Genomic DNA, 12,820 nt, shown 5'->3' with positions numbered 1-12,820 from the left:
ATTAAAGGAATAACGGAATAGACCCCACGATGCACGTCATTCACACATTGTATGAAGATAACTTTCCTCATAACAATCTACTACGTCACATTAATGGATAAGGACCTATCCATATTTCAAATAGGCCAAAATTGTTTTGGCCAAGCTCACTTTCAGTCTTAATATTCTTGTTGAACCTTCCTAAATTTTGGAGGATCTTCAAGCTAGAACAAATAACTTAGCTCTTGAACATGTATATTTGAATCTAACTTTTTTTTTAATTATACAATACTTATTACATGATTTATATATACAAAAATAAATATAAAGCCTTAATTGATAAGAAGAAAAAAATAACTTAATAGTTTGATTTAATATTTTAGATTTCACTCAAAAATTATATTGTCAAAACTCAATCTACTAAGCTAGTATAAGGCACTCTTCAACAATTTTTTTTTAGTTTTAGTTCTTTTACGAGTAATATATAACCTAATAAATAAATTAGGAAAGAACACTTATTAGTAAAAGGAGCATGCTTTACAATTTAAAAGAAAAAAAGACGTGGCATTGTTTTGTTATGGGACACAGATGGGGCATTAGTTGGGGGCAGAGGATTTCCATCCCAATTTTCTCTGTATAATTTTGTATTTCATACCATCAATAATTGAATAAATTTATTTAATTAAATAAATTAATTAATACGAAAATTTTTCACTCAATCTACTCAATACTCACTTCTACATTATCCATGGCCTAAAAGACATCATTTGGCCATTATCTAGCTCCCAAAACCTTTGTTCTTGAGCTCATAAATCTCAAAAAACCCCTCAAACAGATCTTGAAATTAGATGGAAAAGGATCGGTCCTCACAAGCTCCTCCTCCACATGTTCTCGTCTTCCCCTTCCCATTACAGGGCCATATAAACTTTATGATTAAGCTATCTGAATTGCTGGCCCTCACCGGCTTCACTTTCCTCAACTCTCACTACAACCATGAACGCTTGGTCAAGTTCAACAACATTGCTGCCCACTTTGAAAGATGCCAAGGGTTCGAATTCAAGACCATAACTGATGGTCTCCCTCTTGATTATCCCAGGTCTAGAAATTGGTTCCTTGATATGTACGAAGAGGCCCTAGAATTGAAAATAGAGCCAGGTTTGAGAGAGATGCTTGAAAATATCTGTTGGTGATTAGAACTCGAACTTTGATGTTTGATCGAGAGATTTGAAGCAGAAAGAAGAGAAAATAAGCTTTAAGATAGAAAATAACTGAAGACTTGAATGATAATTGATTTGCACCTCAACGGTTTAAATACAAAAAATTCAAGACTAAAAATAGAAAAAAGAGGTTCTAAAAATCTGGTAACAATATACCAAACAAATCAAAAACTAAGCTCCTAAAGTCAAGGATAATTATTCAAACTTAGCAACAGAAAAAATTAAATGGCAGCAATCTTAAACACATTATCTCAACACTCCTCCTTGTTTAGATGATGCAAACTCCAAGTTTCTTCCTGAAGCTTTCAAACTTGCTAACTGGCAATGGTTTGGTAAAGATATCTGCAATTTGATCTTCAGATTTGCAGTAACGAAGAGACACATCACCACTCTTTTAAACTTCTCGAACAAAAATAACTTGATGTTGAAATGCTTAGTCTTCCCATGAAAGACATCTAATTGAAAAACTTTCCAGTTTTTTTGTGCAGCAAAAGCAAGCAGCAACCTTACAGTGTCAAGCCTGGCAACAGGTGCAAATGTTTCTGAATAATCGACTCTAAAGACTTATGCATATCCCTTCACAACAAGTCTTGCTTTGAATTTGTTAACTGAACCATCAGGGATTTAGTTTCGTTCTGAACACCCATCTTACTTCAATTATCTTTCTGTCCAGAGGTCGATCAACCAACTCCCAAGTTTTGTTTTTCTCGATCATCGAAAGCTACTCCTTCATTGCAGCCATCCAATGTTGACTATTTTTTACATCATGATACCCTGCAGGCTCACAAATAGCCATGTTACATCTTTGGTAAATGTCAGAGAGCAACCTTGTACCTCTAACAGGTGCATCATCAGCCAAAACATCTTGCCCTTCATCTTCAAACTCTTCTAACGTGCTGCCAATGGTAAAACAATTTGGTGCACTATAAGTTTGGTTCGTCTTGGTCGAGTCTTCCCAATTCCATTGCTCATTTTCAACAAAATAAACATCTCTGCTCACAATAACACATCTAGTGTGTGGTTGAAAGACTCTGTAAACTTTAGATACAGTGATACACCCAACAAAAATGCCAGCTTCTGCCTTTTTATCAAGCTTATCACGCTTGACCTGTGGAATGTAAGTGAAACACAGGTAGCCAAACACTCTAAGAAACTTTAAAGAAGGTTTGTAACCATACCAAGCTTCAAATGGCGTCTGATCCTTCACGGCTTTTGTTGAAATCTGATTTTGCAAGAACACAGCAGTGTTTGGAGCTTCTCCCCAAAAACCTTTTGGAAGATTCTTCTCATGAAGCATACATCGAGTCATATCTATTATGAATCTGTTCCTCCTTTCATTGACTCCATTTTGTTGTGGAGTGTATGGCGCCGTCAACTGATGCTCAATTCCATCATCTTCACAAAACCTATTCAAGGTTTCTGAAGTGTACTCCTTGCCATTATCAGATCTTAAAATCTGAATCATGCATCCACTTTCATTCTCAACTCTAGCTTTGAATTTCCATAACACACCAGTAACTTCTAATTTTTGCTTCAATAAAAAAATCCAACATCATCGATAAAGGCTATGTAATAGAGGTTACCATTTAACGAAGGCGTTCTCTGATGACCATAAAGATCAGTATGAACAAGCTGTAACTTCTTCGAGGCTCTCCAGGCTTGTTTAGGAAAGGGTTGTCTATGTTGTTTCCCAAATTTACAAGCTCGATAATGAGGTAGATCATCAACAATTTCTGTAAGTCTTTCCACCAGCTTCTTCGACTGCATTTGAAGCAATCCTCGATGGTGAAAATGCCTAAGTCTCTTGTGCAAGTCTCAGTAGCACTAACTCTGCATTTAAAAGCCATTTGCTCATTTTCCATTGGATTAAGAGAAAAACTTTTTCCCTTCATTTTGACATTGAACAAGTCTCTGTCATTAACATCTCTGATCAAGCACTGCTTATTCTCAAATAGCACTTTATAGCCTTTATCCAGCAACTGACCAACACTTAAGAGATTTTGATCAATTTTAGGTACAAACAAAACACTTGAAATGAATTTTGTACCTTCATAGCTTGTAATAGCCACTGTGCCTTTTCCCTTGACTTCCAAGTACTCACCATTTCCAATCCTCACTCTTTTGACTTCAGTGTTTCTCAATTCCGCGAAGAACTCCTTGTCATACGTCATGTGATTTGTGCACCCACTATCAATCAACCAGCTCTCACTTGATTCTCTGCCTGAGAAACAAGCAACCACGAACAATTGATCTTCTTCTTCTTGATCAACTACCTATGCATCTACTTATTGCATGTCCAAGTTGATTTCATTTGGAGCATTCGGCATCAGGTCTTCTCCAACATTTGAATGGTGGATGACCTTTCTTCTCACAATGGTGACAAGGTGGGTAGGATTTCTTGACACCTCCTCTTTTGCTCTTTTGATAATTGCCTGATGAATTTTCTCCACTCGTCAACTGGTTCTTAAAATTTTTCTTCTTTTTATACTTGTTGTTGTCTTGATGCTTGACAGGTAAGGCCCCTTTTGTTACTCCATCTTACCTCATGGATCTTCTTTGCTCTTGTGCTTGTAAAGCATTCAAGAGCTCTACAAGAGAGATCTTTGACAGGTCCTTGGTGTTCTCCAGAGTAGTAATGGTGGTTTCAAACTTCTCTGGAACAGTGACAGCAGCTTTTCTACGATTCTAGAGTCGTTTAACTCAGAACCAAGCAATCTCACCTTGTAGGCAATGCTGAGAAGTCTGTCAGAATATTCTTTCACTGACTCAGACTCCTTCATCTTCTGCAACTTGAAATCCCTGATTAGATTCAGGACTTTCATTCCATGAATCCTCTCATCTCTTTCATACTCAGCCTTGAGGTAATCCCAGATTTTCTTTACTGATTTCAGAGACATTATTCGTGTGAAAATCATTTGAGACACAGCTGCAAATAAGTAAGTTTTTGCCTTTGATTTCCTTGTCCTCTTTTCCTTTTGTGCTTTAATCTGTGCCACAGTACGATTTGCTGGAAGATGTGGGACCTCGTAATCCTCTTCTACAGGTTTCCAAAGATCCAAAGCCTCCAGGTAAGTCTCCATGCGAACTGCCCACATCTGGCAATTGTCTCTATCGAAGACTAGTGGTGCAGCAACTGAAAAACTAGACACTCCTTCCATCTTAACACGCAAATAACCTCACAGATCCCTCAAGAAAACAACTCTGATACCAATTTGTTGGTGATTAGAACTCAAACTTTGATGCTTGATCGAGATATTTGAAGCAGAAATAAGAGAAAAGAAGCTTTAAGATAGAAAATAATTGAATACTTGAATGATAATTTATTTGCACCTCAACGGTTTAAATACAAAAAATTCAAGACTAAAAATAATAAAAAAAAGGTTCTAAAAATCTGGTAACAATATACCAAACAAATTAAAAACTAAGCTCCTAAAGTCAAGGAGAATTATTCAAACTTAGCAACAGAAAAAATTAAATGGCAGCAATCTTAAACACATGATCTCAACAATATCAGCCCACCAGTGGATTGCATAATTGCAGATAGGTTTTTAGGCTTTGCTCTTGATGTTGCAAAGGAGCTTGAAATCCCCATTATTTATTTTCGTACCAGCAGTCCTTGTAGTTTATGGGTTTATTATTCCGTCCCTGATATAATCCAAGCTGGGGAGCTTCCTATCAAAGGTAAATTAACTTCTTTTTTATCAACTTTGTTTTCGTTTCAACCATGTTTAGAACTGTTTTTAGTTCTGTGGAGGGCATTCGCTCCATTATGAGAAGTGAGAAGTTGTTGAAATGTCATTCGCTGAGAATCAACCAGACCCCCAACAATTGATAGTACTATTCTCGTCATCCGTGGAGAGCCATGTACAACTCATAAAAGAGGACACATCATGACACTAGTAACTAGGTTTTTGTTAAACTATTAAAGGAAGTGAAGACATGAACCGGTTGTTAACAACAGTGCCAGGCATGAAAACTTATCTCCGTTGTCGAGATCTTCCTAGTTTTTATCGAGAAACTGATATTGAATATTCAATTATCAAACTTTATGTAAAACAAACACGAAAGAGCCCTCAAGCTGATGCCTTGATACTCAACATGGCCGAAGAGCTCGATGGGCCTATACTATCTCAAATACGCACCAAATGCCCTCGTGTCTATGCCATTGGACCCTTACATACTCAGTTAAACACTAGACTCAAGGCAAAACATGGAGAATCATATGATCACTTCTCGAACACTATTTGGGAAGTGGATAAAAGCTGCATCTTTTGGCTAGATAAGCAACCAAATCGATCTGTTATCTATGTAAGTTTTGGTAGCATTACAGGCACATCAAGTGAGCAACTTGTAGAGCTTTGGTATGGACTTCTTAACAGTAAAACGAAGTTCTTGCTTGTCGTAAGGCCGAATTCTATCATTGGAAAAGATGGTGAAAGGGAGGATGTTGTAGTGGAGCTTATGGAGAAGAGTAAGGATCAAGGTTACATAGTAAATTGGGCACCACAAGAGGCGATCTTGAACCACCTAGCCGTTGGCGGGTTCTTTACGCATAATGGATGGTGGATCAAAATGAGGAGTTTGTACAATCGGCAGCCAAAATGGCTAAGGTAACGAATCAAAGTGTTAATGTTGGTGGGTCTTCTTGTAGTAATTTGGATCATTTAATTGAAGATATTAGAATAATGAGCTTGAGAACCCCAAAAACTAAGATAGTTTTTAAGGAATGAATCTATCTCAATATGAAGAAGTTACATTAACTGCTAAAATTTTGCTTCAATTAAACACCTTGATATGGTACGAAAAAAATGAGAGATCGTCAATTTAGTTTCTTTGATTGTAGTATTTCTTTAAATAAAATAACTGAAATATATTAAAAATCTTTAAAATATTCATGCTTGATTGAATATAGTCACCAATTATAATAAAGAAATCTATTGTTTACCCTTAAAAAGATGTGCAAAAATAATTACTTAAATTTAAATAAAAAAGTTACAATTTAGACTGAACCATTTAAAATTTTTTATTTAAATTACTAGACAATTAAAATTTCGGAAGTTCTCTTTTACCTTCTCTTTTACAGTTCAATTTTTTTCATAAAATAACTTTAGACGTCACGAATCTGAGAATTAAAATTCAAACAACTTTTTTCTTCAATCTCCGACACTGGCCGTCAGATCGAATTGGATCTAAAATATGCTCAAATTGTTGCTTGGAGCTCACTTGTTGAACTCTTCCTATTCTGTTTCTTTCTTTCTTTTATTTCATTTTATTTTATTTACTTTATGTTATAAGAATATAATATATAATAATTAATATAAATATCTTTTACTACACATGTCATATTCATAACCATACATTTGTCTTAATCTAACTAATTTATCAAATAAAAATCTCATAATATAATTACTTAATTAATAATTATCTTTTACTTAATTTCCAAGTAAATAAATATAATACACTTGTATTTTATTTTTACCGTACACTTGGCAAAATCTTAATTTATTATTAACCAAAAATCTTATACTAATTATTTAATTATTAAATATCTTTTAATTTAGTAATTACTAATAATAAATAATAAATATCTTATACTTAATTAATAAGCAAATTAAATCTATAAACTACAAATATATACATACTTTAATTACACATGTATTATTTTATCCTATCCATACAATTGCATATTTTGATTTATTTAATAATATAATATCATTATAATTTAATTATCATAAATTCATATAATATAAATTATATTTAAATATCATTAATTATATAATTAAAACAAATAAAATCTTAGATTTTATTTCCTTTATGCTGCCTCAACTATGCTAAATGGCTCAATTGCCCTTTTAGCCCTTTTACTTTCTTTTAATCCATAATTAGACTTGCACTCTTTATTCAATTTGATCCTTTTTCCTAATTATTCTTAATTAGACTAAATTCACCTAATTAATACCTAATTAAGCACTCAACTAAACTCATAATTAATTCTAATAATTATTTATGACTCGGTTTACTAGGATAGAGGCCCGATAATATACTTTTTCGATGCCCACGGATTTTGGGTCGTTACATAAAGAGAACTCCTCTTCAATAGTAGCACCAATACACTCCCCTCAATAAACTTGTGTAATTTGGCTTCAATTTCTTTAATTAGAGTATCTCTTTAAACAATTAAGTGAATCATACTAATAACTCTTTAAAATTATCATTGACTAAATATAATGACTAATAAATCATGAGAATTAAGTGAGATGGTAAGAGTTTTTCTTCCATTAATTAGCGGTCGAGAGTTCGATCCTCGCCCTGGATAGAAAACTGTTTTAAAACTTGTTTGTCAGCATCTATCATTTAATGGGCCTAAAAAATGTGTAGAATTAATTACTGAATTAACTCCAATAAATATATATTGACGAATAAATATTTGCTAATAAATCAAAAGGTTAATTGTGATGATGTCAACATTGAAGGGTCAAATTAGTAATAGTATTGTTTTTATCCATAAATTCCTACTTTTTGACCTAAATTTCTCCAACCCGTGTCCTAACAGACATTGTTGACCATTCAACGGCAGCCCCCAAAACATTGATCTTTAAAGCACTTAAAAACTCAAAATCCCCGTCAAAAAACCAATCCTGTAATTTACATGGAAATGGATTCTCCTTCACAATCTCGTCCTCCACATGTTGTCATCTTCCCTCTCCCATTACAAGGCCATATAAACTCCATGATTAAGCTAGCTGAACTATTAGCCCTCGCCGGTTTCAAGCTCACTTTCCTCAATTCCCACCATAACCATGAACGCCTGATCAAGTTCACCAACATTGTTGCCTATTTTAAAAGATACCCAGGGTTCGAACTCAAGACCATAACCGATGGTCTTCCTCTTGATCATCCCAGATCAGGGAATTGGTTCCTTGAGACGTATGAAGAAGCCATTATAATGAAAATCAAGCAGAGTTTTAGAGAGATGTTGATGAATAGCAATCCACCGGTGGATTGTGTAATTGCAGATGGGTTTTCAGGGTTTGCCATTGATGTTGCGAATGAGCTTGGGATCCCCATCATTGGTTTTCGTACCAGCAGTCCTCGTAGTTTCTGGGTTTATTATTCTATTACTGATATAATCAAAGCTGGGGAGCTTCCTATCAGAGGTAAAATCAACCTTCTTTTTTATCAAATTTGTTTTCATTTCAATGATGTTTACTACTGTTTCTAATCTAGAATAGTAGGAACTCTAATTAGTAAGAATGGCATGGTAATCAATTGGATAATTTGGGTCGCTCTTGGTTGGATTAATTTGTATTTTAAGATTGTTGATTCGTTTCGAATTTGGATATTTTAATTTGGTTATTTTGAGTTGTGATTTAGATTTTGAGTCATTCGGGTTTAACTCTTAAGCTCATGTTCATTGTTGTTTTCAAATCCAAATCATTCTGGATTTTCAGTAAGTTTTTTCGAGTTGGGTCTGTCTTGGTTTTTCTTCATATAGATTTAATTTTTGAATTCAATTATTTTTAATTTGAGAAATATAAGGTTTGAATTATTCAGGTTTACAGTAAGATTTTTTGGGTTGGGTCTAGTTCTTGTCTACGCTGGAATGATTGATCTCCTAAAACAAGTTTTAAATGTAAATTTCTGTACATAAACTTGCTTAGGTTGATGGGTTTTTGTTAAAATATGGAAGGAAGTGAAGACATGGACAGGTTGATAACAACAGTGCCAGGCATGGAAACTTATCTTCGATGTCGAGATCTTCCTAGTTTTTGTCGAAAATCGGACATTGAAGATTCAACTGTTCAACTTATTGTTAAACAAACACGAAAAAGCACTGAAGCCGACGCCTTGATATTCAACACCACTGACGAGCTCGATGGACCTATACTATCTCAAATACGCACTAAATGCGCTAACATCTACCCCATTGGACCCTTACATGCTCAATTAAACACAAAACTCAAGGCAAAACATGGAGAATCATTTGATCAATTTTCGAATGCCCTTCGGGAAGAGGATAAAAGCTGCATTCCTTGGCTCGATAAGCAACCATATCGATCTGTTATCTACGTAAGTTTTGGTAGCATTACAAGCACGTCAAGGGATCAACTCGTAGAGCTTTGGTATGGACTTCTTAACAGTAAAACGAAGTTCTTGTTTGTTGTAAGGCCAGATTCCGTGATTGGAAAAGATGGTGAAGGGGAGGATGTTGTAAAAGAGCTTATGGAGAAGAGTAAGGATCGAGGCTACATTGTTGATTGGGCACCGCAAGAGGTGGTCCTGAACCACCAGGCGGTCGGTGGGTTCTTGACGCATAGCGGGTGGAACTCAACTTTAGAGAGCATCGTTGCCGGGGTGCCTATGGTTTGTTGGCCGTACTTTGCCGATCAACAAGTGACTAGTAGGGTCGTGAGTAGGGTGTGGAAAATAGGGTTGGATATGAAGGATGTATGCGATAGGAAGATAGTGGAGAACATGGTGAACGATGTGATGGTGGATCGAAAGGAGTTCGTGAATTCGGCAACAGACATGGCTAAGGTAATCAACCAATGTGTTAGTATTGGTGGGTCTTCTTCTAATAATTTGGACCGTCTAATTGAAGATATTAGAATGAAGAGATTGAAAACCACCAAAAGATTATAGTTTCATAAGGAAATAATTTACTTAAAAACATGTTTGAGGGGTGTTTTAATCTTCTATCAAAATTTAAAGGCAACGAATCAGATATCTATAATTTTTGTAAAATTCGAATATATATATAAACTTCACTTTATCGATTGATGCTATCCCATGCAGGCGGGTTTTTTTACTTGGGTATAATGATTAATTTAGTTTTCAATGTTAATAGTTTTATTTTCAATTTGACTTTATTTTTATTTTTAAGTTAAATTTATCCCTTAACCTTTTAAAAAGAGTTGAATCGTTTTTTTTTTTTAACGAAAGACTTAGAGATTAATTTTTTAACAATGCTGGTGTAGCGACATGCATGACAATTCACATGTAATTCAAACGAACATGGTATTGTTTGTTTTATATGTCACGTCAACAAAATAACTTAAAATTTATAAAAATACTCAAAATTCAAAAGAATTTATAAAAAGTTCATAAAATTCAAGGAAAAAATTAGTATTAAGTACATGTGGATTATCATGCGGATTTTCATGTTTAAAATTTAACATTTTACTCAGCATTTTTGTTTCAAAATAATAATTCAACTTTTGTGAAAGATTGATGGTTAAATTCGATTCTTTTAAAAGGTTAAGGGTCAAATTTAGCTCAAAAGAAAAATAATAAAGGTCAAATTGGCAAAATATATAAAACTTGAGATTTAAATTTAATATTATTCCTATTATTATTTGAGTAACCAAATCACTAAAACAAACAAGTAGCATAACATTAGAAATTGGATAAAATTAACTAAAGCTCCCCCAAAGATTTTATTAACTAGGGATTGAGAGGCTTATTCACAATCTTTTAATGAGTATGAAAAGTAAGTGATTCCAATGATAAAATGTGATGAACCAAGCTATCTAGTGCTTGTTTTGAAGACCCACTTTCACTCAAGCAAAGATTTGATTTCTCCTTTAAATTCAACATTCTCTCCCTTATATATTCCCCATCTTTGTCCACCATTAACCTTTTGATTGTCCTCTGTATTTCCCCTCTCTCAAGCCCTTTCTCTAATTGCAAACCAATCCCCCAAACCTCACTCACATACCTTGCATTAACCTTTTGGTCAGTGAAACAAGGCATGCAAACCATAGGGACCCCTTCACAAATACTCTCCAAAGTTGAATTCCACCCATTGTGGGTCCAAAAGGCTCCCACAGATGGATGAGCCAACACTTGTTGTTGAGGAGCCCATTTAACAATATGTCCCTTCCCACCCAATGTTTCCAAGAACCCATTTGGCAATGGTTCAACCCAATTTGAACCATGGACTAGACCTGGCCTAACCACCCATAAGAATGGTTGGTTGCTATTAGCTAAACCCCAAGCTATCTCCAAGAATTGGGTTTCACTTATTGATGCTAAACTACCAAAGCTCACATAGATGACTGATTTAGGGTCTTGTTTATCTAACCATGAAATACAACTTTGGTCATGTGTTAACAAACTGCTTGAAGTAGTACTTGAAGTGACTGCAAAGCATTTATGGAATGGACCAATTGGAAAAAGTGGAACCCCAAGTTTTTGGTGAAGCGTTGCAAGGGAAGTCCCTTCTAGTTCTTCAAAAGTGTTCCATATCATACCATTTGATGCTATGCTTTGTTCCACCATGCCAACCACCACATTGTAAAGATCTTCAGGGTCATTTGTGTGGATCACTGGGAGGTCTTTTACTCTTAATGGTGGAAGGTCAACTATTGGCTCCTCTAGCTGAGAATCTGCCGTCGGATAATATGACCATCACATATACGATGCTATAATCATTTTTATACGCAAATATATATAGAGTCATACACGTACCTTGTATAGGAAGGTACCCTTTTTCCCTTAGGAGAGGAAAAGAAGAGAAAACACAAAAGGAAGAGGCAGCACCAGTCCTCAATACCATCCTAGGAACCTTAAGTTCATTTGCAACATCTTGAGTGAAGTAAAGTATAGCATCGGAAATCAAGCAAGCAATCGGCTCCTCTGAAGTATCGGACAACAAATCAGCCAAGCAATCACGAAAAGGCGATCCACATATCGCATTGAGCATCGAGACGAAAGCGATGAGATCTTTCGTGCATCGATTGTTTTCAGGCAAGTCTTCGGAGATGATACGGAAAGTGAAGTGAGGGTAGTTTGAAGGGTTGGGAGAGTTGAAAGTGGTGTGGATAATGGTGATTGAGAACCCTCTTGAATGAAGAATGTTTGCAAGGTCAAACATGGGATTAATGTGGCCTTGTAATGGTAATGGAAACAACACTAATCTTCTGCCTTTCCTTTGCTCCATTTCAACACTGTTGATTTGCCTATCCATTGCTCTAATTTTTTTCACTTGGCCTTAAAAAATTGTATTTAGATCTCTTGTATCTAGTTATCAACTCATCAATGTTAAAAGACAAAATGGCAATAAAAGTTGAACCTGAGTTGTCCTTTTTACTTGATTTTCACATTCTGTGTTTTTATTTTATCCCTAGCACATGCTTAGCGGTGTATACATGTGGTGCTGTCGTTGGAGGCCGCCGGCCTTTTGTTGCATTGTTGGTTTTCTTCCTTATTTTGATGGTGTTGACGGCTAAGGTAGTGAGCTTACTAGGGTTTTGTGAGGTTAAACTTGGGTTTTGGGGACCATTTCTAATTGCATTTGAGAAGCCAAAATTACTTTTCCACCACAAAAATAACGAAGAATACTTGATTTTTGGGTCAACAATTAGATTAATTTATAATTTATATATATTATATTATATTATTTAAATAATTCATGTACCATTATATTAGATTATTTAAATATAATTTGTCATTAAATTAAATTATTTAAATATAAATTATTATTATATTTAAGATTTTAAAATATTTAATATACCATTAATTTTATAAATAATTTATATTAAATACTTTAAAGTATTTAAAATTTATACTTTGTTTACCCTTATATTAAATTATTTAAATATCATAAAACTTAATTAATTTTT

General features: G+C 34.6%; 3 protein-coding genes across 3 annotated transcripts; 2 read left to right on the top strand and 1 right to left on the bottom strand.

The window, feature by feature from the left end:
• Positions 1-801: 801 nt before the first annotated feature.
• On the top strand, positions 802-5,926 carry LOC105775714 (7-deoxyloganetic acid glucosyl transferase). The gene is given in 4 exon segments (XM_052622560.1): positions 802-1,165; positions 4,711-4,877; positions 5,125-5,757; positions 5,760-5,926. Coding segments are annotated over 4 exon segments (1,305 nt in total). The 5' UTR covers positions 802-827.
• A 1,854-nt stretch (positions 5,927-7,780) lies between these two features.
• LOC105777209 (7-deoxyloganetic acid glucosyl transferase) lies at positions 7,781-9,982 on the top strand. The gene is made up of 2 exons (XM_012600331.2): positions 7,781-8,353; positions 8,887-9,982. Exons 1-2 carry the CDS (start codon positions 7,846-7,848, stop codon positions 9,837-9,839), a joined length of 1,461 nt encoding a protein of 486 aa, XP_012455785.1. The 5' UTR covers positions 7,781-7,845; the 3' UTR covers positions 9,840-9,982.
• A 541-nt stretch (positions 9,983-10,523) lies between these two features.
• On the bottom strand, positions 10,524-12,250 carry LOC105774967 (UDP-glycosyltransferase 76F1). The gene is made up of 2 exons (XM_012597527.2): positions 11,667-12,250; positions 10,524-11,584 (listed from the first exon to the last, which is right to left on the bottom strand). Exons 1-2 carry the CDS (start codon positions 12,163-12,165, stop codon positions 10,671-10,673), a joined length of 1,413 nt encoding a protein of 470 aa, XP_012452981.1. The 5' UTR covers positions 12,166-12,250; the 3' UTR covers positions 10,524-10,670.
• Between the last annotated feature and the right edge of the window lie 570 nt (positions 12,251-12,820).

This window comes from Gossypium raimondii, chromosome 10, assembly GCF_025698545.1.
Source record: "Gossypium raimondii isolate GPD5lz chromosome 10, ASM2569854v1, whole genome shotgun sequence".
Taxonomy (NCBI): domain Eukaryota; kingdom Viridiplantae; phylum Streptophyta; class Magnoliopsida; order Malvales; family Malvaceae; genus Gossypium; species Gossypium raimondii.
Note: the sequence above shows the minus strand (reverse complement) of the source record. Positions and strands in the feature narration are given on the sequence as shown.

What these genes read in the sequence shown, in the direction of transcription:
- LOC105777209 (XM_012600331.2), top strand. Translation starts at nt 7,846, where the DNA reads ATGGAAATGGATTCTCCTTCACAATCTCGTCCTCCACATGTTGTCATC. An exon ending in TGGGGAGCTTCCTATCAGAG is followed by an intron (nt 8,354 to 8,886) that starts GTAAAATCAACC and finishes AAAATATGGAAG; the next exon opens with GAAGTGAAGACATGGACAGG.
- LOC105774967 (XM_012597527.2), bottom strand. Translation starts at nt 12,165, where the DNA reads ATGGATAGGCAAATCAACAGTGTTGAAATGGAGCAAAGGAAAGGCAGA. An exon ending in AGGGTACCTTCCTATACAAG is followed by an intron (nt 11,585 to 11,666) that starts GTACGTGTATGA and finishes ATCCGACGGCAG; the next exon opens with ATTCTCAGCTAGAGGAGCCA.